Raw genomic sequence first — 24,191 nt, 5'->3', positions numbered from 1 at the left:
GGCATGAAAATAAAGCAGAAAAAGTCTTAGCTATTGGTATTAATAAGAGTAGAGAAAACAATGTCGTAGCCCTTCTGACCGGTATTTCTCTGCTCAATCAGATCAGTGTTCCTCTCCCATTGTATTTCTCACACATTCAACAGTGAAATCTAATTGTATATTCATTCAGGGGCAGTTTTATCGAATTCATGAGCACAGCATACAAGAGCCTAGGAAAACCAGTTGATGATATAAAATGCTGTATCACGGACTACCTGATCGTGCAGTGGATCTTCCCTGATTCCCCGGCTACAACCCACCCGCAGCCCAGGAGCAGCCGTGGGAAATTAGCCTTTTCCTTGGAGGGGAAACACTTTTGAACAAGAACGCAGCTGAGGGAAGGAGCCCATGAGCCTTTCGCTGCTCCTGTGCGAGGGTGATGTGAAAGATCTCCACGCGGGACCAAGAGACAGCGCTGACGCTGTTTCAAAGGAGAAATACAGAGGCCAGCGGGTTTGGGATGCGTCGGTTCGTGTGAGTTTTCAGGAGGAAAGCAGGCAGTTACTGTTTCTGGTGGGTTCTTAATTGTTCAATGACTGCTCAATGGCATTAAATGGGCCATACCGTGAAGCTGCCTTGGGCAGTATCAGATCAAGGATACATGCTTTTCTCTTTGTATTTTTAATACCCACACAAGCATTTAGAGCACAGACAGTCACTTTAAATAAAACTACAGAGATTGCAAATGCCACAGCTTGCTTATTTACTTACTGTCTCTTAGTCTGCCCAAAATGTGGAAATAATGTTTCCAGAGATGCTGGAATTCATGTGCCTGTTGAGGATCCTGGCTCCTGTCCTGGATGATATTGCATATTCAAGGGATGATTCATTCACTCCTGAGAGGGAGGAAGGACTGTACCAGCTGTACCACCTCTCCTTTGCTGACTGACAGCGTGGTGATGTTTCCACAAGGAAGCCTCGTGCCTCCAGGTTAAGCCAGCAATTATGGAACAAACAAAAGAGAAGTGAAATGGAGAGATGATTCACAGGGAGAGAAAACAAAAGAGAATTGGAAAGGTGATGCCACGCCAGACTGACAACAAAATTTTCATTTGTCTCAGCCCAAAATGTGCAGACAGGATTCTGCATTTCTTTCGTGTGTAAATTAATAATGTCGTTTGCCATCTGCAAGGGAGGATCCGGGAGGGAACGGTTCAGCTTTCAGGGCTTTGCCACCCCACCCCTGCGAAAGGGGGGGTAAAACCTACAGCCAGCACCCCTCGGTTAAAGACGAGGAAGACCCAAACCAAATACCCTTGACTGCTCCATAAAGTGACTTAAAAGTTCAAAAAATGGGTTTTCCCTTTTGTAGTCTAATTTTTTTTTAAAAATCATCCCTGCTGGGAAAGGAACTGTGTGGGATACAGGGCTGATACCATGCACATTACACACCTCGCCATAGATTTATCACAGAAGGGCTGGCCAAGGCTTTGAAGGCAGCTGATGGCTCCCAGCTGGCTGGGGGCTCACTCGCATGGCCTCTGTGGCTTCTTAATGGGAACAGGGTGGAAAAGCTGGGCTGGGCTCAAAGGTTGCCCACAATGACCAAGAGAGAAAAAATTCCTCCTGCCACTCCTGTGCTAATCAAAGGGGTGTGGAGAAAAAGTTTCGATTCCTCGTGTTCTGCACTACGAAACAGGAAAAAAAAAAATATATATATATATATTAATTACACAGCCAATTAAGGAAGAAGCTTTCATGGTATCAAAATCAGTCTTGAAATTAATCTTGCCTGTGGTATATGGAAACTGAGCCAGATAGTCCAAGCTCCCTTAAAACATCTTTCAAACACACCTAATCTGTTTACTCCAGGCTTTTACTACTGGCGGTACCTGGGACTTCGCCTCCGAGATTTCCTATAGTTTGTGATCTTAGCAGGTCAAAGTTTCCAAAGGTGGGGAGAAGAGAGGCAATCCCTTCCCTGCCTGTATGAAAGGTATGTGCCTCTGGGCTACTAATTTAGAACCAATGAATCAGAAATAAGTAACATAAAAACCGTCTAACATTTATGTTTACAGAGCACCTCCTCTAAGCAGACAAAAGCATGTGTCAACAGGGAAACTGCCATGGAGAGAGCTTGCGTGGCAAGTGGCTCGGCGTATTTAAACAGCTTTTGCAAAGATGTTAACATGTTGCTAGGGAAGCAAGAGCCTGCACGGATATAGGTGCCCTCCTGCACCGAGACCCGCCGTCTGTACAATGGGAAAATGGAGCTGCCCCGGCACTCACAGCTTTTTGTTTTCATCTTTGCAGCTTAAAAAAGGCAGTTCTTCCAGCGGCTGATTAATGGTCCTTCTGCAGAAACTGCATTTTGCGCATATTTAAAAATCTTGGGCTAGATAACACTTTGACCTAAAATATAATAGGTTCATTTTTTTTTCTGATAATGTCTGACATTTGTAAGTTTTAATACCTTATTTTTGAAAAAAGCCTTTTCTAACTTGAAGAACAAAGGTGGCCAGCCTGTGGCTCTGTATGCGTGTGCACCCTCCTGCATGCGTGTGGCTGGTGGGTGCCCTCAGCACATCCCTAGACCAGCTCTGGGACATACCGACACATCTCAGACCACCAGGACAGCCATCCCAGTCTGGCACCAAGAGGACCTCCTGGGCTGTGGAAATATGCCCAGCATAGTTCTCCTTCCCATGGGGTGAGGCCCCTGGGGAAATCAATGTCATCCCCTGCCTGTGAACCATTCCCCACATTTTCTCTTCCCCCCCGAGTACTCTTGTGTGTGTGTGATACAAGCCTGGGTTATATTAAGCCCATTGCTCAAAGGACCAGAAACGATGGCTCCCATGGGCACATAGCAACTACGCTACAGAAAGAAAGAAAAATTCAGGGAACAAGTGGCACTGTAATATATCTTACCTACCCGGAATACATCTATCCATGTACCAACCTCTGCAAACACACCCATTTCTCCATATGGGTGGGTATATATTTGTATGTACCAGTCTCAAAATACCCGTAAGTTTTTATTAGCCCCATCTGCAGATGGGGTAATGATGACAGACAAAGTGCTGTGACGCCTCTAGGCTGCTCCTTCTCAGGAGGGGGGAGTTTGGGTCTTCTCTCTCTAGGAGAGGTAAGAGAGGGAGTTTTTCCCAAAACTCAAGTAGCTCCTTGGTGCGGGAGTCTTGCTCAGCTCTCGCTTTGAATCATGCTGGCAAATAAACATGAAAGTGAAAACGGTATTGTGAGATAGTTATGCAAGAGCGGGCGGATCCCGGGACCGAGCCATTGTTCCAAACGTTTAATTAACATTATGAAAGCTGATTAAAGGAAAATCTTTAACCTCCAGGGAAATCCTATTTTCCCTCACTTCCCATACCTCTGCAATTTTCACAATGTAAGAAGGAAAGTGTTATTTCAAGGCATGATTCATATCAGCTACGACCTGATCTTTGCCACAGCCGTGTCCTACAGCTTAAATAATCACTAGCAGTGACACTAGACGGGGACACTTCTGAGGCAGCATTTTTCCCCCGTTATACCATGACCTGAATTGCCATCATAATTTCTAGACTTTGTGTCATCCTGGCACAATGACAAGTGTTCACCCACGCTCAAGAACTAGAAGTTAGTTTGCAAGGACAGCGATACCTTCCCAGACACAGCATCTCAGATACAAAGTGTGAATGACACGCCACGGTCCGGCTCTGTAACAGCAGGGGCTGTTTGCTTTGGTCACTGCAGCAAATTCCTTTGAAGGCAGGAGACCGAAGCACCATCTCCAGTGACTCCCCATCTAACCTTGAGCAGATCACTTACCCTTTCTCTTCTTTTGGAAGTGGGGATAAAGGCAGTGTTACCTCTCTCGGGGCACTGCAAACATTAATGAACGAAACCGGGCGCTGGAGATGTTTACGTGGAAAGTGCTATCCCAAAGTTACGTTAGTGAGAGATTTGCTTTCACCCGCAGTGGGTCTGTGACCAAGCACGACCCCCCCCAGTATTCAGCTGCATATGGGTTGCATATTGCCTCTGCTCTCCTAGGCCTATTTTAATTATACGGCACAGCCAGCCCGTCAGAGCCCTAATCCCAGGATCTAATCTTGGAGGCACCAGACAGCTGACTGTGCGCTGTTCACTCCGAGGAGCGCCCTCGGGGCTGCGTCGAGGGCGATGCAGCCGATGGGAAGCACGCAGAGCCGGTACCTGCCCGGGGGATAGCCAGGACCCTGCTCACCCCGCCTGGCCAGGGCACCTCAAGCTCTGACAGCGACGTGCCTCTGGCAGCGATGGCACAGGAGTGGCATCAGGCAGACAACACGGCCCTGGGTCCTCCCCTGGTTAACAAGAGCCTGGGTGGAGGATGCGTCTACAGACGCCCAGATCTAAGTCTTGAGAAGACACACGGCTTCAGTCCTTCCCAAGCATCAGGCTTATATAAATACATACACATACAAATACATGATATATATACAGCCTCCGGCAGCAATAAGAGTCTCACATGCAGATCTTCAATAGTTCTTCCCATCTGTAGATCTCGCAGGACAAGGACATTGCTGAACTTCAGGGACCATTCTGAAAAGGGGAAAGATTATCTTTTCCCTGTTGTCTGCATTCGCCTGATGCAAAAAACGTTTTAATTATGATATAACAGGATCATCCTCACTACTCTGACTATCAAGAACAGGCACTGCTTTTGTGCACACAGAGACATCAGTAAAATAGAAGCTTTATTTACAGGATGAAATTCCTCCTTCAAAAAGCGCTAGAGATAAACCAAAGGAATATTAATGCAACATCGTGAATACCAAATGCATGAAATTCTGACTCAATAAAAGGCAGACAGCTGGGTATTCTGATAAAAATGGGCCTTTATTTTTTAATTCTTCCTTTCATTACCTGGATTCCGTGTTTGTCAGAGCAACAAAATATAGTTTCTTTGATACGCGGCAAATCTGAAAACAATCCTGCAAGTAGCACAACACAAAAACTCCCACAAAAAGGGAAAGCTATAAAATTTGAGAGGCGACGAGGCTTTCAGAAGTGCCAGTTTCCCAGTGCAATGGCTGGAAGGGTGGCCTGGCCTGGCGGCAGTTCAATCATTTTGTAACGAAGGACAAATACTTTCAACATCCTGAGAAAGAGGGCGGGGGGGAAGGGGGGCACGGCTCCCTTGCTTTCCCTCCTCCTGCTATTCTTTCTCCTCCCTCCCCCCACCCCTTGGATTTTCAATAGCTCTTTAGTGTTTCCATCAAAGGCTTTTACCATTCATCCTCCCTTCTGGTGCCTGCCTTCCACCTGTCTATCCATCATAGCCCTAACCCAGGTCCTTTTTTTCCCCCCCTTTGCTATTTTTCACGCGGTGGGATTTGTTTATAAGCTTCTGTATTACCTAAGCTCAAGGGGAGGAGGCTGCTGGGAGGAAAGTGAGAAAGCAGGATTAAGGAGGAGTAATTCAGCTCCATTGCATTTCCATCTGAACGGTCATAAAATGTGCAAATCCTGTTCCTGGGAATTTCATGTCAGAGGCCTTCCCTGCCGTTGCTCTTCCCGTGCCCCCTCTCACTCTCCTTTTCACACAAAAACAAGTGTCGGGAAAGATGCTTGTGACTCCATGGACACCAAAGGCCACGATGTGTGTGCCAGCGGGCAGAAGGCTCCTACCAGCACGTGTGCAGGGCAGACACTCCAGATGTGACCATAAACTACAGATGCGGGGGTGGGAGGCTGCAGAGATTGAATTCGGCAGGACAAGAGGAGTAAGCGGGGAAAGGCCGTTTAATACGACAGCTCCCAACACCCCCAGCTATAATTAATTAGCCTGGGTAAAAAATAAAAATAAGGTAACTTTTCAGGCTTTTTCACTCTGTAAGAAAATGATACAGAAATATATGTGATTCCGACTCCATCAGCTTGAAGAGTTGCTACTATCTCCTTTTTAGCTCATCTACCATCACAAGGCACCAAAATAGACACAGGACAGCTTTCTAGACCCCAAAGATCCACCAACAATCCATCTTTGATCAAACTGCAAGACAGAAAAAGGACCACTGCCACATACAGGTCAACGAAGCTTTGTCACTGATTCAAGCAGAGGTCTACGTGGTTGGATGTGGCCTCTGTGCACCCTTGCTACCTGACCAAACACATTCAGAACAGCAAGAAGTACTAAAAAAGGAGGTGGCCGTTAACATGTCCCCAACCCTAATGAGCCCACAAACCTTTTCTTGGTGGAACTTCATGTCATGTCTGCTGGACTTGGCAACAGCTGGCAGCATTCTTCCACTTATGGACACATCTTGGAGGTACTGAGGATCACCCAACAGGTAGCACATGTCAAAATAAGTTTCTTTGATTGGTAGTTATTTATTATTTTTAAATAAAATGAGAAGAGATTGAATGGGTCGCCCATCAGCAGCTCAGTTGGTTGGCAACTGCTTGGACAGTTTGACCATACATATGACAAGACAAAATAAATTTCACTTGCTTGCAGTAGCAGTTTGCTATAAACTCAGTCCATCAAGGATTTATAGTTCTAGCAGCAGTGGGATATATAAAATGAGAAGCCCTTTCATCCTTAAACTGCTCTGCAGTCTGGTCGAGATGATGAAGTCATTCTTTCTAAGGCCAGAGGAGAGCAGGAGTTCATTCAGCCAGTTCGGCCGTGCTAGGAGGAAGCGTGCAAATTGGGTCCAAAGACGAGAGGAGGCCCAGAGAAACAGCAGCCCTTGGTTTTGCAGAACAGTCAAAAAGAAATCCTTACTGATGCTAGCCTTGCTTTGCAGGCTGGAGGGGAGCAGTATTTCCATCAACTAAATGATCTGAACTCTTTGGCTTCCCTGAGGGCACCGCAACAGGACAGACTGCAATCGCTCACCAGAGTCACTCTCAGATGTTTGTGTTCTTCCCACCCACCAGCAGCCTCGAACCTGAGCAAGTCTTTGGCACAGCAGGTGGTATCCTTAATCCCAAGGAGGGCCAGCCCGAAGCGAAGATTAGCAGAAGAATTTGTTTTCATTAAAATCCAACCTACCATTACCATCCTATCTGATGGTGCGGGTTTAAAATGCGCATGTCCAGCTATTCTAGCAGCTCTGTTTCTGCAGGGAAAGGGCAGTTCAGCAACCCACCTCTTCACTTTCTAATGTCTTTCTTTCTTTTAACCAACAAGTAACTAAGACAGACACAGCGAGGAATGTTAAATGCACCTCCTCCTGGAGAATTTTGCCAGCAAGTTCAATGGAATTGGGATTTTACCTTTATTATGTTTCTTTTGACCATGGAACTGGTCCGATTTTCCTCCCAGAGAAATTTTTTTCATGGGCCCGTGGAAAAAAAACCCAACAAAACAGAAAGAGACATACAAATAAACACTAATACGTGCAGGAAAAATACAAACCTTAGCACCATGCACTCCCTTCATTATTAGACAAAGGTTGGGAAGGGTTCACAAGTGTAAAATGCTCATGTGAATTATGAGATTACTGCTCAGTTTTCTTTCAAGTCGTGGGCTGGAAACAGATGGTGGCTGTAGCATTTATGACGGCACAACATGTTACTGCAAGCCTAGCCATCTCTCTCTCTCTCTCTCCTCAAAAATGCAGCTGCAAGGAAAGTTGTGGAAAATCACATTAATCGTCTCTTCCACCACACAGTTTTCCAGCCCTTCATCCCTGGCCAGCACATGGACAGAGCCATCTTGTATCCCAGTAAGAATACTCTTCTAAACCCTGTCCTGAATAGTTACCACTGACTGGCTTATTTAACAGCTAGTTAAAATGTGGGGTTTGTTAGCATCGTAAAAAAGCCTCCAGAAAGCAGGTCCTTAAGGTCAGAGCAGATGCCATGTGACCCCAAGCGCTCCATAAGGGAAACACTCAGAAAGAAGCAATCAGACTGTCTTTCAGCTGTTTATTTAAACATTCAGTTCAGGCCAAGCAGGTTGATTTATAGAGAAGCAGACAGACAGATACAACATTTGCAAAAGCATCTTTGTGACTTAGGAGTCCAAATCTCACTTGCAAGCATGAGTAGAAACTTTCAGAAGGGCAATCGCCTCTTGATTTTCAGTAACATAGCCTTCCAGAGACCACAAGTTTAGAAGTACTGGGTGCCTAAAGATACAAAGAGCAACCAACCCGATATTTAAGTATCTTGCCTGTACATAAGAAAAAAATGTTCAAGCCTCACTACCCGTGCGCTTCGGTCTTGATGGGAATGCCTTGCCGCCTACAGTATGTTCACACATAACAGCAAAGCTATCCTTACAATCTGAGCGAAATACAAGAGCTGGCAGGTGGACACATCTCCCGTGGTGAAGAACAGCAAGGTAAGCGGCATGTGCGCAATACTCTGCACGTGATAGACGTGCACCCAACACTGGCTGGTGCTAACTTGGGGACAGCACGTCTGGACTTGAAAACATGAGCTGAGCCTGGGGCACATCCCCTCAGCTCTCTAGTCACCATCGAGGGGCCTGCTTGCACCAGGGAACTCTTTAAACAGTAGAAAATTATTACTTGTCATCCGTAGGATCTCTGGGTGCTTTACAAATATGAAATATTCCTGTTTCACGACACTTCTGAGAGCACCAACTCACTAACAGCAAATCCAGTAGCTTGGGATTCAGGCCCTTGTCCAAAACCAGGATTTTAGGATTACTTCTTCAATTGAGCTAATTAAGAGTCTGTCAAATATTAATTCTCCAGACAAGTGTCACTGGTAAATCTGAGTATCCATTTTGCTATTCTCACTTTGCCAGCCTCACTACCTGATTGAGAACATCGGCATCGACTTTACCGTGTTCATCCTTAGTCATTCAAATGTATTCCTGCTGTCCTCCCTGCAGCTAGGTAAGATGCAGTGCAGTATTTCTGCCTTCTAGGGTGTAGAACAGGGCAACTGAAAACAAGATAAACTTTTAGCATTCCCTTTATCACTTTTCGCAGCTAGACTAGGAAGTTGCTACATAAACTCAATAGTGTACACACTTGAAACTTTCAAAAGCCTTTTCCCAGAGGTAGACTCTTTTCTGGTGATATGACCATACACATCCACTGCATTATCCATGGTAACTGCAAAAGCCCTGAGACTCTTCCTCTAAGATACAGAAGGTGCCTTTTTTTTCTTTTGCAAACCTCATCCTGCAGAAGTCATTAGTATCCTATGCAACAATGTACTTCCTGTAAGTAATGAGCTATAAAGTGTATTAGAAGTTTCCACTTCTGGTTTTATCTTTTCCTGATCTAGCCTGAAAATTCTTTTGAAGTTTCTCAAAGTGTTCTTCGTGTATGCTTGTTTTAGGAAATACCAGATCACTATTGGCAAACTTCTCCTTAATTAAGTGAGATAAAGGAATCAAGATGATATGATCTGCTTAATTTCCCACCTTTTTAAGGTACTTTTTTTTTTTCACTTGCTTTAGAAAAGAAACATGCTGAAGAAAATAAGGAAGGAAGAGACCTTAGAGGCCCAGAGAGGGCAAGCATTGCTATAGGCTTTCTAGTGTAGCTGAGCTTGCTGGTACAAAGCCACTGAAGAGTTAAAGCCTTCCCTCAATGCTATGGAATAGTTTACTGAAAGGCTGCAAAACGCTTCTGAAACTAACATCACTCCAGGCAATGCATAAGAGGAAAAGACTAAGCTTACACTGCTTAGCCAGTAGGCTCTTCAGGGCCTCAGCTTAGCAAGCCAACTCAGATCATGCCTAACTTTAAGCAAGAGTAACATCAAAGAAACATCTCACATGCCTCAAGTTCAGCCTTCCACTGACTGTCTTGCTGAATCACAACTTAGGGGAATGCTGGGAGCTAATGGGAAACATTTGCACTCGCTAACTGCAGCTGCAAGGTCCCCAAACCCCTATTAGGTATGCAGACATAGCCTAACCGTTCTGGATCAGCCAGCAGGCTCTGCACAACAAATGGACACAAGCTGTTACGCAAGCTCTTCTGAAGCACATGTAAGAGAAACATATCCCTCAATAAATAGTGACAATTTGATTTAAAAGCAGTATTTGTGGCAATCGGTGAAGTATGCAAGCTGAGCATTAACCTGCAGGACTCATACATGGCCTGTTGAAGAAACCACTCTATCTGGGATAAATTGCTTCTGTCATTTTTGTTGTGGAAACCCACTGCATTCAAGGGGAATTCAGATCCTGAACACATTTTTTAGTAGCTTCCTGGCTCCAAAGAGACCTCTGAGCATCTTACTTTACTGTGGGTGTGTTTGGACCAAGAAATGTCTTCACTCCCAAGTGCATGAGCACAGAGCCCTCAGTCTGCATGGGAATCTTGCTGTCGAGTAGATACATCTCTCAGTCACACAATGCAGCATGAGACCTTCCTCTGCATGAGGGACATGTTGGCATCAGGGAAACATCAGCCCTCAAGGCAAGGGGGAAAGGGGGAAACTGCAGTGCTTAGTGGCAGCCAGGGAGGATGTGTCTTCAGGCAGGACTGTTTGAGCACGAGAAGACATATCTTGGCTTCCTTGACGTGCTGCAGCATCTCTCCCTCCTTCTCTGGCCCCACACAGCTGACACAGCCGGGCAACAGGCTCCAGCAGAACAGGGCCCATAGCAGAAAACCTGACCTCTCGAAACTTCCCTGGTCTTCAGCTTGAACCAGCACCACCCTTATATAGAACAGATATGTAAAGCCAAAGTGCTAAGGAAAAGGTGAAGCATGGCTGGAGTAAGGCGGACTCCCCACCTGAAACATCAGGCTGTCCCAGCAGCGAACGGGGCATGCAACAGGCACTTGAAAAGTCACTGCTGGGTAACACCTACACCAAACAGCAGAAAGCAAACTTAAGGTTTGAGTGCTGCTACCCAGAGAAGGAAGGCAACACTCATGGTGACATCCCTGGGTCAAAATTAGTCTCTCTGCAGAACAAAGACAGAGGCATTCTGAAGCCAACTGAGGCTTCTTGAAAGTCTTGTAAAAATGAATTAAAATTGGATGCCCAAATTGCTTAGACTACTGAAAAAAATCACAGCTAGGGATGTCAGGCAATTCTGGCGAGCTCTTGATGCTTCACTGAGGTCTACAAGTTTGAGTTCATCCCCAAAGGGAGCTGAGGCCACTCAGCACTTCACCCACAGACCCTCTGTGAACAGTCTTCTTTCTTGTGGTCAGACAGGGGATATCTTGAATTTATGTCTTGCTTCGCCCCTTGTAAGCAAACAAAACAATTTCTATGAGTTATTCTACCCACTAATTGCCAAGGAAAAGTCTGGTAACAAATGCTCTGCATTTTTGACAGGTCAGAGGCTTCCCTAAACAAAGTTGCTGGTTTATGTTTTCTAACAGCACATGTTCATATCCGGGGACCTCGGCAAATTCCAGTGTGGATGAGTCTCTGTGGGAAATTGCTTTTCCAGATTTTCTTGTTTTAACTGCTCCAGGAAATGAGTCTATTTTTACAACAACACTAAACAGCAAAATATGAAATCATTATCTGCTTCGTGGCAAGAGTTTCGGGTCAACTCTCAGGTAACTGTCATCTCCAGTGAAGTCAATGCAGTTGAATCTATTTATGCAAGTTAGTGATCTGGCCAATTATGTAATTGGTTGATCAGTTACTGGAACATAGAGCTACCATTGGCCTAAGGAGTGTCCCATTTTCATAAGTCTCAAAGTTCATCCAAGCCCTGATGTATCGATAAGTGAAGTATTCAAGTATTATGGTCTGTAAAGATCATCATTAACTGCTGAAAGATTTAAGCATGAACATTTTCTATGAACATCTACTTTGTCAGTGAATGATCAATATATGTAGTATACTTCCTGGATTCTTTTTTCACCTGCCAAATACACCAGGGTGGGATTTTCAGAAGTGTTTAAAATGCTTTTCTTCTACTTATCTGTGATTGCTTTCAAGAATCAAGATGTCTTCAAAATCCCCAGGGGATTTTAAGTGCTATGGGCTCAACTGCATCTCTGGGTGCTTCTGGTTTTTGCATACCTGATCTTAACAGCTACTCTCAATTTCAAAGATGGACGGTAAAACCAGTTGCCTTCATTATGCAAGATGAAAGATAGTACGTAGAGGCCAAAACACCAGGTCTGATCTTGGGAAGATGAGTGTGCAACACTTGTTAGAAACTTGGCTCCTTATTTCCCTGTTTGAGGGACTACTCCAGCCTTCGTATGTGGATTTCTTTTCTGTTGAAGCACACAAGTCAGCCTTTCTTTGTGCATTTTTATCTAGGATCCTGGAAGACATTCGGCACGCACAAGTATCAGCCCCAACAGAAATTTTTAGATGCTAAAACCTCAAACCAAGTCAGATTTGATGGCCTGCTAATGAGTCAAATACAATAATGATTGGATTCCCCTCTAGGGGAAGAAGTAACACTGGAAGAATGTGACACTGAAACCTTCAGTGACAGAAATTCTATCACCAGGACGTTGCCAGAATTTCATGTATTGATTATGAATGAGACTAAGAGTTAGCATGTCCTTAGTTTCAGGTTGGGAACCATGTATTCTTGACTTTATGCCTAACTGAAAAGCTCACCAAATGTCACTCAAGAGACTAGCATACAGAAAACAAACTTAGAGACAATATCTAAGGAAAACAGTACCTAACCTATGACTTGTTCTTTGATTTACAGCTGTGATTGCAGGCCCCACCTCACAGTCATATGCCATGATAATAGGTAGCAGTTCAATGAGAAGCAGCCATAACTTTTTACATGTTGTAGTAATTCTGAGCTACTTCAGCACATAATTTAGCCTGATACAGCAAATAATTAGAATGACTAAAGGGACGGGTAACATTCCACAACTGAAAAATTAATGATCAAGCTTTTGATCTTTTTCATTTTATCTTCTAATTACTTTTTTTTTTCCCCCTAAACTAAAAGATGCCAAATTTCACAAGAAATTTGTTCTCAGTATTTTTTCCCCATCTCAAATTTGTCTGTTACGGGTATGACTCTGAGTATTCAAATTATATTCTCTGAGGTATCCAAACAGATAATCTTAAATGGGCTAACTAGCACTAGTAATTGCAGTCCTGAATCCACCCACGCCAGGCAAGTACTTTCCCAAAAAAGAACAAACATGTATTTCAAAATGGCAACCTCCATGGGAGTAGAAGAGAGAGGAATTCTCCCAGCTGTTTTTCTAGTTGTATATTCTAGTCTTGTTACTTCGTCTTTGGGGTTGCTTACAACATACTTCAGTAGTCTAATAGCACGAAGACCCCCATCCCACAACTGGGATCCTGTGTCAGGAAGGCACACCCTACTTAAGAAGAGTAATAAAGCATCAACTCTGTTCCATTTGCCTGAGGTCAATGGGATGTTTGTCCAAAGTTACGAGCATGCTTAGGCACTGGTTTGAAGAAGGGCAAACACAGGCACCTCTTAAAGTGCTTTTCCACGTTAGGGCCTGGGAAAAAAAATCAGGATTGGGCCCCTGATAAAAACAGTTCCCTTAGGAAATGTTACCCACACCATAAAAGGAGTGAATGACACAGAACTGAAGGGAAGTACAATGAAAATTGTCTACTGAATTTTTGTAAATTCCCATAAAATCTGATTCTTGATTTGTTCTATATGGATAATTTTCACTGTAAGTCACAAAAGGTTGACTCCTTAGAGATGCAGGAAATGACTAGCTCATGATAGCATAAAAGGCTGCATAATTGCATGGGCAGAAAGCTGGATTTTCATCAGTCACTACATTCTCTGACGATATCGCACTGGTTTTTGATCATGTATCCGATGCACAATAATTAGGCAAAATGACTTACCCTCAATCTTTTCAGTATTTAGCTCTAAGGGTGCAAGGATTCATTCTTGGAAAGGGAAGATGGTCGTGTGATTTAGGGCACTGGATGAGCACTCAGATCTGAGTCCTATCCCTGGTTCTGCCATAGCCTTGCTGTGTGACCTTGCACAGTCATTTCTCCATGCCTCGGTCTCGCCTAAAATGGGATAACAATAGTTCTTTATTTCAGAGGAGATATGAGTACAAACCAGTTCAAGGCTGTGCCGCAGAGATGCTACAGCAAAGAGCAGCACAGAAAAGCTCAGACATGGAATAATACCTTGCTATTAAAATGCGGGAAAATACACAGTAATTAAATGGAATAATAAATACAAAACATAGGCTGATTTTTGAGGAAGGCAACACTGATAGGCTTTTCTCTGTTACCTGAAATTAGAGCAAACTTAAGTGGGATTCTTACGAGTTTAAACAATTTTTACCTGACTGTTTCTGAGATCTGCTAGTACTAGAAGCTGTGTAATTAAGAAACAACAAGAAAATTACTTCATTGAAAACCTCCACATTGTTTCTGTTTTAAAGCAACCTTGATTTCCAGCCCAAAAGAGGGTCAGATAAATACTGAGTAAGATTTTCGAAGCCATGGAAGGGGCCTACAAACATGATTTCTTTCAATTTACAGGAAAATATGAGCATGCAAATCTGAGGTAGCTTTGAAACTTCATCTTTGCTTTTGGGTACACTTTCAAATTAAATTATAAATGGGGTCACTGATCTTAACTGAACTGTCAGATGTCTGGAATCACTTCAATGCCACTGTTCCAGAGTTACACTGTTGCTGGAATTGGACAGAGCTTTAGCAGGGAGCCTTCAGTAATGAGTATTTTTCCAAATGCAAAGATGAATCCTTTTCTCTCCACAAACACCTGTCTATATAACAGCATTTGTCTTTCCTATGGGGGTCAGTTATGGGCCTGTATGCCTGGGAGACAGGATCTCGGGGCACATGCCTAGATAAAGCAACTGATTTGGAGATAAACAGATAAAAGGTTGTTCTGTCAGGCAGGAGAGAGAAGAGATATATGATGAGACAGATCCTAGGAAGGGAAAATCATTTTTGAGAGACAGAAACAGAGGGATGGGAAAGTCAGGCAGAGAATAGCTGGAAAGTAGACCACAGCAATGCAACAGGGAACCGAGGAGGACAGCCAAGAGAACCTCATAGCCGGAATGCTGAAGCCCGCTGGAGGGAGGAGACCCATGAGATGCTGTTCCAAGCAGAGTTAAAAGCCTAAGCTCAAAGACACGGAAGTGCTGGAGCTGCCCAGGAACCTCCAGGGCTGGAGAGGAGCAACTGCCTGTAGTCACCACGCACTGTCTAATAAAGCAGATGCCAAGCAGGACGGAGGACAGGAGAAAAGGAAAGCAAACTGGCACGTAATCCTTGATTTCACTCAACAAAAGCAACTGAAGGGCAGCTCTGGAAAGATGAAGCACAGAATTAGATGTAATGAATTGACTAGAGAATCAGTGATCATGCACCATATTATAACACTGAGATTGTTTTCAGGCAGTCCCCTACACATACACTTCCTGACCAGAAAAGATCTCAAAAAAGATTAAATCAGACCAACAACTTCTGAATCTCTGGACAGAGGAAGTGACTGCAGAATGTAAAACAGAAAAACGTTTTATCCCCAAATATCTACCTAGTATGTGCAAGGACAAAAACGACAAGGTGTTGAAGGATTGCATGGAAACGTGACTTACAACTATCATTTTCAACTCCTTCATTAAGCCCCCGTACTAGCCCCCCACCCCACAAGTAAAAGAGCTGTCAGTCAGATATCTTGCAGCTCCAAATGCTCACACCCTTCCCTGTAACACTCCAAATGCAGCACTTTAAAAGTCCAGATGGAGTCCACCACCTCCAGTAGACAGTAGAAGAAGATATGACACAGCATTCACAAATGCACAGAGAACTGTTTAATTTACAGCCACAATGGTGAAACAAACCATTTCAGAGCTTGGACATTCAAAGTTAAGTCTGACACTCATTCTTATATTCACTTATTGTGCTTAAGTATTAGAGAACACAGGATTACATTAACCGTACACGACAATCTGAGATCCCTGCAGGACCGAGTAGTGGAAGGGATGAGCAAGAATGAGGGACCAGCCCCTCAAGTGGTGTAAGCTGGTACAGCTCCATTGCACACAATGGAGTGATGGTGATTTACACCAGCTGAGGATATGGCCCTTGAAATGTCCAACTTAACTTTGAATTAATGTCTCCTGTGTCACAACCTTTAATGTTACTGTTCCTTCTGGTTGTATCTGCCACTTCGAAGAAGAAGGACTAACACCATAGCCTGTAATGTTCGAAAGGCAGGCGGGTAATATCTCAGCTGGACTACAGTAAGTGATGCTCACATCGTGACACTACTCCTCATATCGTAAAAACCGTGGACTGGATCCTCATCTGATGTAAATTAGCTTAGGGGCAGCTGAAGTCAAAAACATTTGCCAATTTATACTAGCTGAGAATATAGCCCTGAGATTTTTGCGTTTGCTGCTGCATGCCATATAAACACTGTGCTTGAGAACAAAGACTCACGTGTGTTTCATTCCTGGTAACAAATTAACTCGAGACCACAAGTCTCAAACAAACGACTACTGGAAAAGACTCCATTCAGTCTTCATTCTCTCCTGGTTTTCTGAATTTGGCATAACACATTTATTTGCTGGCACCAATAAAATGCATGCCTCTCAGTTTGCTTTTTTTTTCAAGACTACCGTAGGGCCAGACTCTCTCGTGATGTAAATCAGCAGAGCTCCATTATACTCGATGGAGTTACTCCAGGGAAGCTGGCCCACAGATCTGAATGCAACCTTCTTATGCCAGTGCAACCACAGGACTCTCAAAAAGTTGTTTTTGCAAATTATTCCACTTAAGTGACTTTTGACATCCTTTCATACCTGCACAGTGTCTGAGTGGGTCACATAATGCTTTTCATCTACATGATTTTAATGGATATATGGGTTTTTTTCATTAGATATCTTTTAGACAAAAAAGGAACGGAGCAACATTATTGGCATCCCACTGAAACATAAATATATAAATTACATTTTATACACTTTTTTAAACGCAGACACATACATTCATGTGCATAACATTGTGAACAGTACACTTAGTGGAAAACAAGCACAGACAATCTTAGTTAAATGTATTTCCAGTTTTGGTGCTCAACAAATACACTGGGAAAATGATCACAAAATAGAACGGTGACTAACTCTATCTCTGCATTAGCATCTGAAGCCAATAATGCCTGTTAGCTAACATTGCTTTGTTTGGTTGAAATTGGACATAGCTACAGGAACAGGAGGGGAATGTTTGAACTATATTTAAAGAAACTGAGAAATTAAAAATCTCTCTCTTCTGTTGTTTTAAGGTTCTGCAGTTCATTCACATTTGAAGATATTTTTTATTTGAGTGGAAACACTGTCTTCAAGACAAACTTTTTTGTGTTCCAAACTAAGAAAACTCTTTCATCTCTCTGTAGATGTTTCACAAATAAAAGAATCCAGTAGTTCATTTTACATATCCGATGTGATAATCCAAATAAAACAAAGGGTACATAATCCAAACTACTGGGGTGGGGCAGTGATTTTGGCCAAATGAGTAGCCATGTCATATCTGGCACAGCCCTACATTTCCAAAGCAGTACAGAAGGATTCAGCCATGTGGCTCCCACTGCAATCCATGGGGAACTGAACATTTAATCCTTTGGCACTTTGAAAACATAGGAGCTGGTGCCAGACTATTTTATCTGCCCTGCTATAGTTAAAATAGATTTTGATGTTATTTGGGCTATTCTACTACAAAAATATGACCACAAAATGCTTTTTTTTTCTTTTTTCTTTTTTTTTTTTTTTGGTTCAAGAAAACATAGCAGGCTTTCTCAGGTATATAAAACTGTTAATTTTTAGATAAAAATACAAACTTCACCTTTACAAAAACACATATTTCTGTTGAATACACATAAAGCATAACATTTTACCAAAAATAAAGAATTTTAGGTTTTGTTCAAATATTTGCAGCAAGGTAGTTCCCATGCCACCATGACATTGTACAATGCAGATACAAGAATTTGTACATTTCACACAGCTCCAACATGTGAAATAAAAGTATCTGTATACTGATAAGAATGACAATTGCTAACACAATATCACTAGTAGGCAACTGGCATAAGTCTTAAAGGAAAAAAAAGGATTTTTGCATGGATATCCTATGATTTGTTTACGCACATCTCTCTTTTTTTCTCTTTTTTTTCTTTTTATGTAATGCTTTAAATTACGGGGGAGGTTGGGGAACATAAACCAAGAAACGTCTAGAAAATTATGCATAGGTATACCATTTTTATTTTAATACATCTCATTAGTTTGCATCCCACTAGGAGAAATACCGTAATGTTTTGTGTTCTGCTTATTGTTATACCAGTCTTTTATATGTGTTATTGGCAAATGTAGTCCAAGAGATAATAAAAAGCTAGGCAAAGAGTAAAAAGAAAACTTAATAATCACTTTATGGTGTAAAAAAAAAAATCCACTTAAGGCTCCCCAGAAGGTTTTTTTGTATAGACTTTTAAAACACCACCAAGCAAGGATGTATTGTTCTATAGTGTTTGCGTGGCATTTGATCATTTCATACATTCCTGCTTTTTTTGTGCCTGAAGTCCACCAGTGTCCATCCATCTTCATCAAGAACGCAGGCACATTTCTTGACGTAAAGCACCGTTGACTGCTCTGACAGAAATCCACTATTCACTTAGATTTTTGTCATGTTTTTGAGTACTTTTGGTATCCTCCATTCATTCAACTGTCTTTTTTTTCTTTTCTGTTTTTCTTTCTTTCTTTTTTTTTTCTTTTTTGGACAGGGAAGCTTCCTATTGTTTCACAGAGTGCTACAATACTTGCTTTGATGTCACATTAAACAAATGTACATTGTCTCTTTGTTCTCATTAAGTGTTCTTTTGAGCCAGTTTTTTCACACAGGAGAACAAATAAAGTATACAGTCAATAAGCACCATACATAGTAGGTTCAGGAATGTAACAAACCATGTACATCCATGTCCCAGAGAGAAGTTTTTTTTCTAGCTTATTTTCACCTTACATCTGCAGGAGAGAAAAAAGATACAATAACTCTATGATTAGAATCAAAGGTCCTATCCTCCAAGTAGATGACTTAAAAAAAAAAAAACTGTTCTGCATGAAGAGTCACTAACCTGGGACAAGAAGTTCTAAATGCTGTTTTGATTGAGTTTACATGCTCACTTTTAAAGTTGAATTTTAGAAAATCTTTGCTTCTATCATACTACTCCCAATAAATACCTGTTAATCTGAAACAGGATATCAAGTTTAGCATTCTTTAGAAACGATACATCAGTATACATGAAAACTGCCATTGGGAGTTTATGTGCAAAAAATAGGTGCTTGAAATTAAATTCACCACCATCCAGGCGTTAGGCACATACACTGCAAAATCCAAATCATTCCCACTCCAAATACTAGAATCAATTGCAAGTGCTGCACTTTACATTATTTCAAGTCATTAAGAAATGGAAATTCCATATTTAATTTGGAATGTGTATCGCCATCATCATACATTGCTAATATGTTGGCCAAAGGATTTCAGTCATTTTTGCATTGAGAGGGTGTTAAGTTTTTCACTACACTGAAAACCTCATGAATTTCAATGACTGATTGTCATCATCCTACTGAGACTGAACAGACGAAAAAAAAGATCTTAATTTTCTGGTGTAAGTAACACAGGGCCCTGCAACACAAAAAATGGTATTTCTAAGCATCTTCCTTGTCAGGTAGGCAGATCATCAGACCATCTCAGGTGCATGTACAATCAATCCCAGTTCATGCCAAAACATGGGTTTGATGGTCATGCATACAATAGTATTTGCTGTATGTACACTCAATGTTTTACAGCCAATGACTGGGAACATGACAATTTGTAACCTGGCAATTCATTCATGCATTATTATGTGATGCTTTGACCTCAGGAATCAATAATAATGAAACAAAAGCAGAGGCAATGGAACTTGAGATTTCAGAAGCTGAAGTATTAGCACCCTCCAAAAAAAAAGAAATAAAAAAGGCAAGAAAAGGAAGTAGCTCAAGAATGTAAGATGCTGATGGTGATGTGGAGCTTAAAGGAAAAATACCAGCAGGTAGAATTATCAAAGCCAATCAAATCTAATCTCTTTGCAGCCTTGAGGTAGCAAGTGTCAAGATTTTGAACAGTGATTAAGTTGAAGTGATGATATTTGATTAAGTTTTCCATACTTGTGCTATTAGGGTGTTCAGCATATAGGTCCTACCTGAATATCAAATAGTTCCAGTAGGTTTTATGTTGGTTTTAACTTTTTTCGTTTCCGTTTTTTACCTGATTCCCTAGGCCTTCCTGTTAACATAAGGGCAGGGCTGGTAAAAAGCCCTAAGGTAATGCATTTTGTTGAACACTGAAGTAATAAATACTCAAACCATTTACATTTCAAAAGAAATCTCATTGTCCTTTGCATTAAAGTAATAACTTTATAACGTCTGATTTGACATTCCATTTACAAAGTAATTATACAAAAGCAAAGAAATAATAAACGAAGTTGGCATTACATACGTCATTTCAAAGATCCATCTATAATTACTGTTACCATGCAGTATTCAACATTTGCTTTCAGCTCTGTAGTTAAGCTATTTTCAGCTCACCATCCACTTGCTGGTGCAAGTTTTGTTCCTATCAGTAATTAAATCCTAGAAATCTATATTCTTCCATGACAATTCTACCCCATTTTTCACACACTTCAAAAAGAAAGGTTTTCATCTTAAAATCTTAACTGCTTAGTCTTTGGCAATTAAAGACTTTTTGGAAAACTGGAATTGATCTAATGAAACTTTTTTCCAAATAGAAGACATAGAAAAAATATCAAGCCATACACACATAAAAATAACCATTTTCAATGTGGTTTTGTCTACTCATAACTCAACCTAGTTTCAGCTAGAACACTCAGCTCAGATTATAAATTGATGTCCAATAAAATCACAGCAGAGGCCTAACTTTTCTTTTATACAAATTCTACTTCTTCTGCTCTGTACATAGCAACTGAAGTTTACATTTGCTTACACCACATTTATGTCTCCATACTGGATGGAGACAGTACAGAAAACCCTTCCTTACCCAGCCACCTACGAAATCCATCACCTTTGGGCAGCTTTCCTCCTATATTTACCTGCTTTTCATTGACTTTAATTTTGGGCTGGGTCTCCTGCACCCCTAAATTCCCAGCAGAGGTGCAAAACAAACTTTTGAGGCTTCCTTCAACCAAAATCAGGAGAAAGGGAGGTGTCCTTTCTACTGTAGTGGGTTTCCTGAATAAGTGTCAAGTTCTGCATTGATTGCACCCTAGTATGAGGATCTGAGCTAATGATTTTAGGTGGTTTCATGAAAGTCAGATTTAAAATAAATACTTTTCCCCATAAATCTTTCCCCATGGTAACTTCAATGTTGTCTTGGTAAGGCAAACTTAGGTTTAATGTGACAACTGACAATAAATTCTTGACTACATATAAGTAAAAAAACAACAGGAACAGGCAATGTTGTTTCAAAACTCCTTACTCTTGAATATTGAATTTATTCCTAAGTACTTTACATTCATTTCATTAATATTTTCCCCAAGGTCAAGTAAATCTCAGCCTTAGCCCTGTCTCCACAAAGTCTAAAGAAATTAGGCAAGAGAGTTCACCAATAAGCTGCAACATGACAACCTTTAACTTAGTTAAGCAAGACCTGAATACTATTGGGCATTTACATTTATTTAAAGGCTAACTTAATGCGAATTGATACACTTTAAAGTTCAAATCCAAACTCTTTATACAGCACAAACTATCCCTAATTTTGCATCTTCAACACACAGAGAAGTAGCTGGGAGCTTCTCTACTGAGTTCACTGGAAGCAAAGTTTGCTTTACATTCTTTACTAATATAAAAATAAGGTCCATATGAAATCAGCATAAATGCAAAAATAAAAGGAAAACATACCAGTTTCTTCTTCTCTATAATCTGAATTAGTATTTGATGATGTACAGGTGCATTCCATATGCTCTTCTAATCTCACCAGAACTTCTTTTAATTTTGGCTTTTTTCTAACATATTCCACTTTTGCCACCTATAAAATACGATGAGGTATGTACTGAGACACATTAACATAGTTATAGTTCAGAACTGAAGACAGGTAACTATATACCTCTATTTTTTAATGTAGCCAAACCCATATAAAATGTTAGCATACTAATCATCTTTTATCTTAATTGTGCATCGTGTTACTATTTATTGCACAGACTATTTGTTTATTCAAGTTCAGCAGTTTGAAACAACTTTCTTTTCCCCCAAGAGATAAAACAATTTCCCATTCATTTTGGTTTGAAGCTGTAAGCAGCTCAGCTTTCACATATATCACAATAAGCTTCTATACAGATTCCAATCAGTGGTTGTTCTTGTACACTTGCCACTTTTAGCCTGATCTTCTGTACGTGTTGACCACTGTTCTTAAGCCAAAGGCTAACAGTGAAGGCATTAGGTTGGTTTGTAATACGTTTTATAATTTACAAATTGGTGTCTCCAGACCCCTCTGAACGTAAAGTCCTCAATAATACAGAACCAGGATCTGAATATCAGCTGAGAAAGCAGCAATCTCAATCCTACTCACTTCTTGCAATGACCTGGGACTTGTTTACAAGAGCTCCCATGCACTGTTTTTAGGTCCAAGGGAACTACCCCTCGCAAACTGGATCCAGCCTTTGGCTTTATTGTGGCTAGCTGGCAGGTATGCTATTTCTCTACAGTCCATCCAACTGCTTCCAACTGCACTGCTCCACTTTGGGCCAACGCACTGGTATCCTTAAAAAAAGAAAGTCTGGAGGGAAGGTGAGGTCAGAGGAAGGAGCATGCTGGAGAAGCTCTGGCTACATGCAGGTCTCTCATCTGAAGGAAACCAATGCAGAAGAGAGGGATGTTGGGGTGGGGAGGATACTGAACGTGAGGACATCCTGACCAACTTGGTGCCGGCAGCCAGGAGAGGAGGAACGGTGCAGGGGGCAGGAACACTGCTGTGCTGGGGCGCTGAAATGGGTTGTGGGATGCTGGGTGCCAACTTGCACTAAGTGTAACAGGCATGATGGTCATGGCCGTGCAAGGGAATACGGCATAATGTGGGCAAAGAGAGTGCTAGACAGTGTGTAAGGGGTCCAATGTTTAGTTTACAATTGTGTTAATCACTGCGTGAATAGGTGATAATCATTTGCTTGAAATGGAAATCACGGCTTCTCAGTCCTACTGATGATTTATCTAACATCTGACAAAAGGGGGCTGCAATGTGGCTGTCCCAGCAAGCAAGACGACTACATAGTACAGGTATGCATTATAAATAAGATAGATGAGGGAGCAGAAGGACAAGAGAGGCTGGTTGTCTCTACAAAAGTTACATGACAAAGCCATTAAGTCTGATCCAACCAAAAGATCCAGTTAGTATCAAATAAAGCATCCACAATTACACTAGACTCTCCTGGTAATGGTTTACTTGTGTGTTTGGTAGGGATTTAATACTCCACATCAATCTTCACACTATGAAAATCATTCCCTGGCTCTCCCAAAACTGGAACAACAGTTTCACAAAATGAGAGGGGTGGCTGGAAAAAAACATCACATTCCCAAGTTCCCAGAAACACTCTTGTGGCTCTGTGGACACAAACTACCAAGGACCTCCGAATGACAGTAACAGAAGCTAGAGCAAAATCCTGGCCTTATTAAAAGTCAGTGGGAAATCTGCCATAGCTTTCATGGAGCAAGGAGTTCAGATCCACATTTTAGTCACCGCCTCTTGTGTCAACAGAATCTGGAGACAATTTTCATTTACCCAGCAAACAAAAGTTGCAGAGAGACAGATGCAGTAACTAAAGTGTCCACATTAAAAGGTATGTTCCAAAACTGTCAGATCTCCATATAAACAGATTAAGAGCTGGCCATGACATACAAGAATGCTTTTGTTGAAAGACCAGCTATGGGTCGAAGCAGTATGTTTCAAAATCTCCTATCAGAACCCAACTCCATCAAGCCTTTGAATGCAAAGATTTGAAAATGTATGGTACAACTGAGTCATCTGGCATCAAAGGATGACTAATCCTTAAAATTTACAAAAACAAACAGTAATTAAGGCACCTCCATCATCAGAGACAAAGAAAGAGACCCAGCAATCATGAAACAGCTTTCAGATCTGCCATGCTTATTACAGCTGTTAGAATAAACCAGTCTTATTGAAAATTACATGCAACAAAAATAAACTGTAATCAAGCTTTTTAAAGTCTGTCCTTGTTTTGCTTGGTTTTCCAAGCT

At 41.7% G+C, this 24,191-nt stretch overlaps 1 protein-coding gene across 8 annotated transcripts in view; it reads right to left on the bottom strand.

Moving 5' to 3' along the window:
- Positions 1-1,618: 1,618 nt before the first annotated feature.
- The window catches only part of PDGFA (platelet derived growth factor subunit A), a 40,640-nt gene continuing 18,067 nt past the window's right edge, over positions 1,619-24,191 (bottom strand). The window contains exons 5-8 of one of the 8 annotated variants that reach the window (XR_003921541.2): positions 21,843-21,969; positions 20,129-20,211; positions 19,022-19,135; positions 15,700-18,911 (exon numbers count right to left, since the gene is read on the bottom strand). Coding sequence is in view for 6 of the 8 variants with exons in the window: in XM_030002029.2 (XP_029857889.1) it covers positions 13,802-13,935; positions 21,843-21,969 (261 nt within the window). In the remaining 2 variants the exon portion in view is untranslated. Of the gene's footprint in view, positions 1,668-4,847; positions 11,172-13,761; positions 13,936-15,699; positions 18,912-19,021; positions 19,136-20,128; positions 20,212-21,842; positions 21,970-24,191 lie in introns of those variants that run through there. The other 7 variants (XM_030002029.2, XM_030002026.2, XM_030002028.2 and 4 more) reach the window with 7 other exon arrangements.

This window comes from Aquila chrysaetos, chromosome 25 (assembly GCF_900496995.4).
Source record: "Aquila chrysaetos chrysaetos chromosome 25, bAquChr1.4, whole genome shotgun sequence".
NCBI lineage: Eukaryota > Metazoa > Chordata > Aves > Accipitriformes > Accipitridae > Aquila > Aquila chrysaetos.
This window is presented reverse-complemented; position numbering and strand designations above follow the sequence as displayed.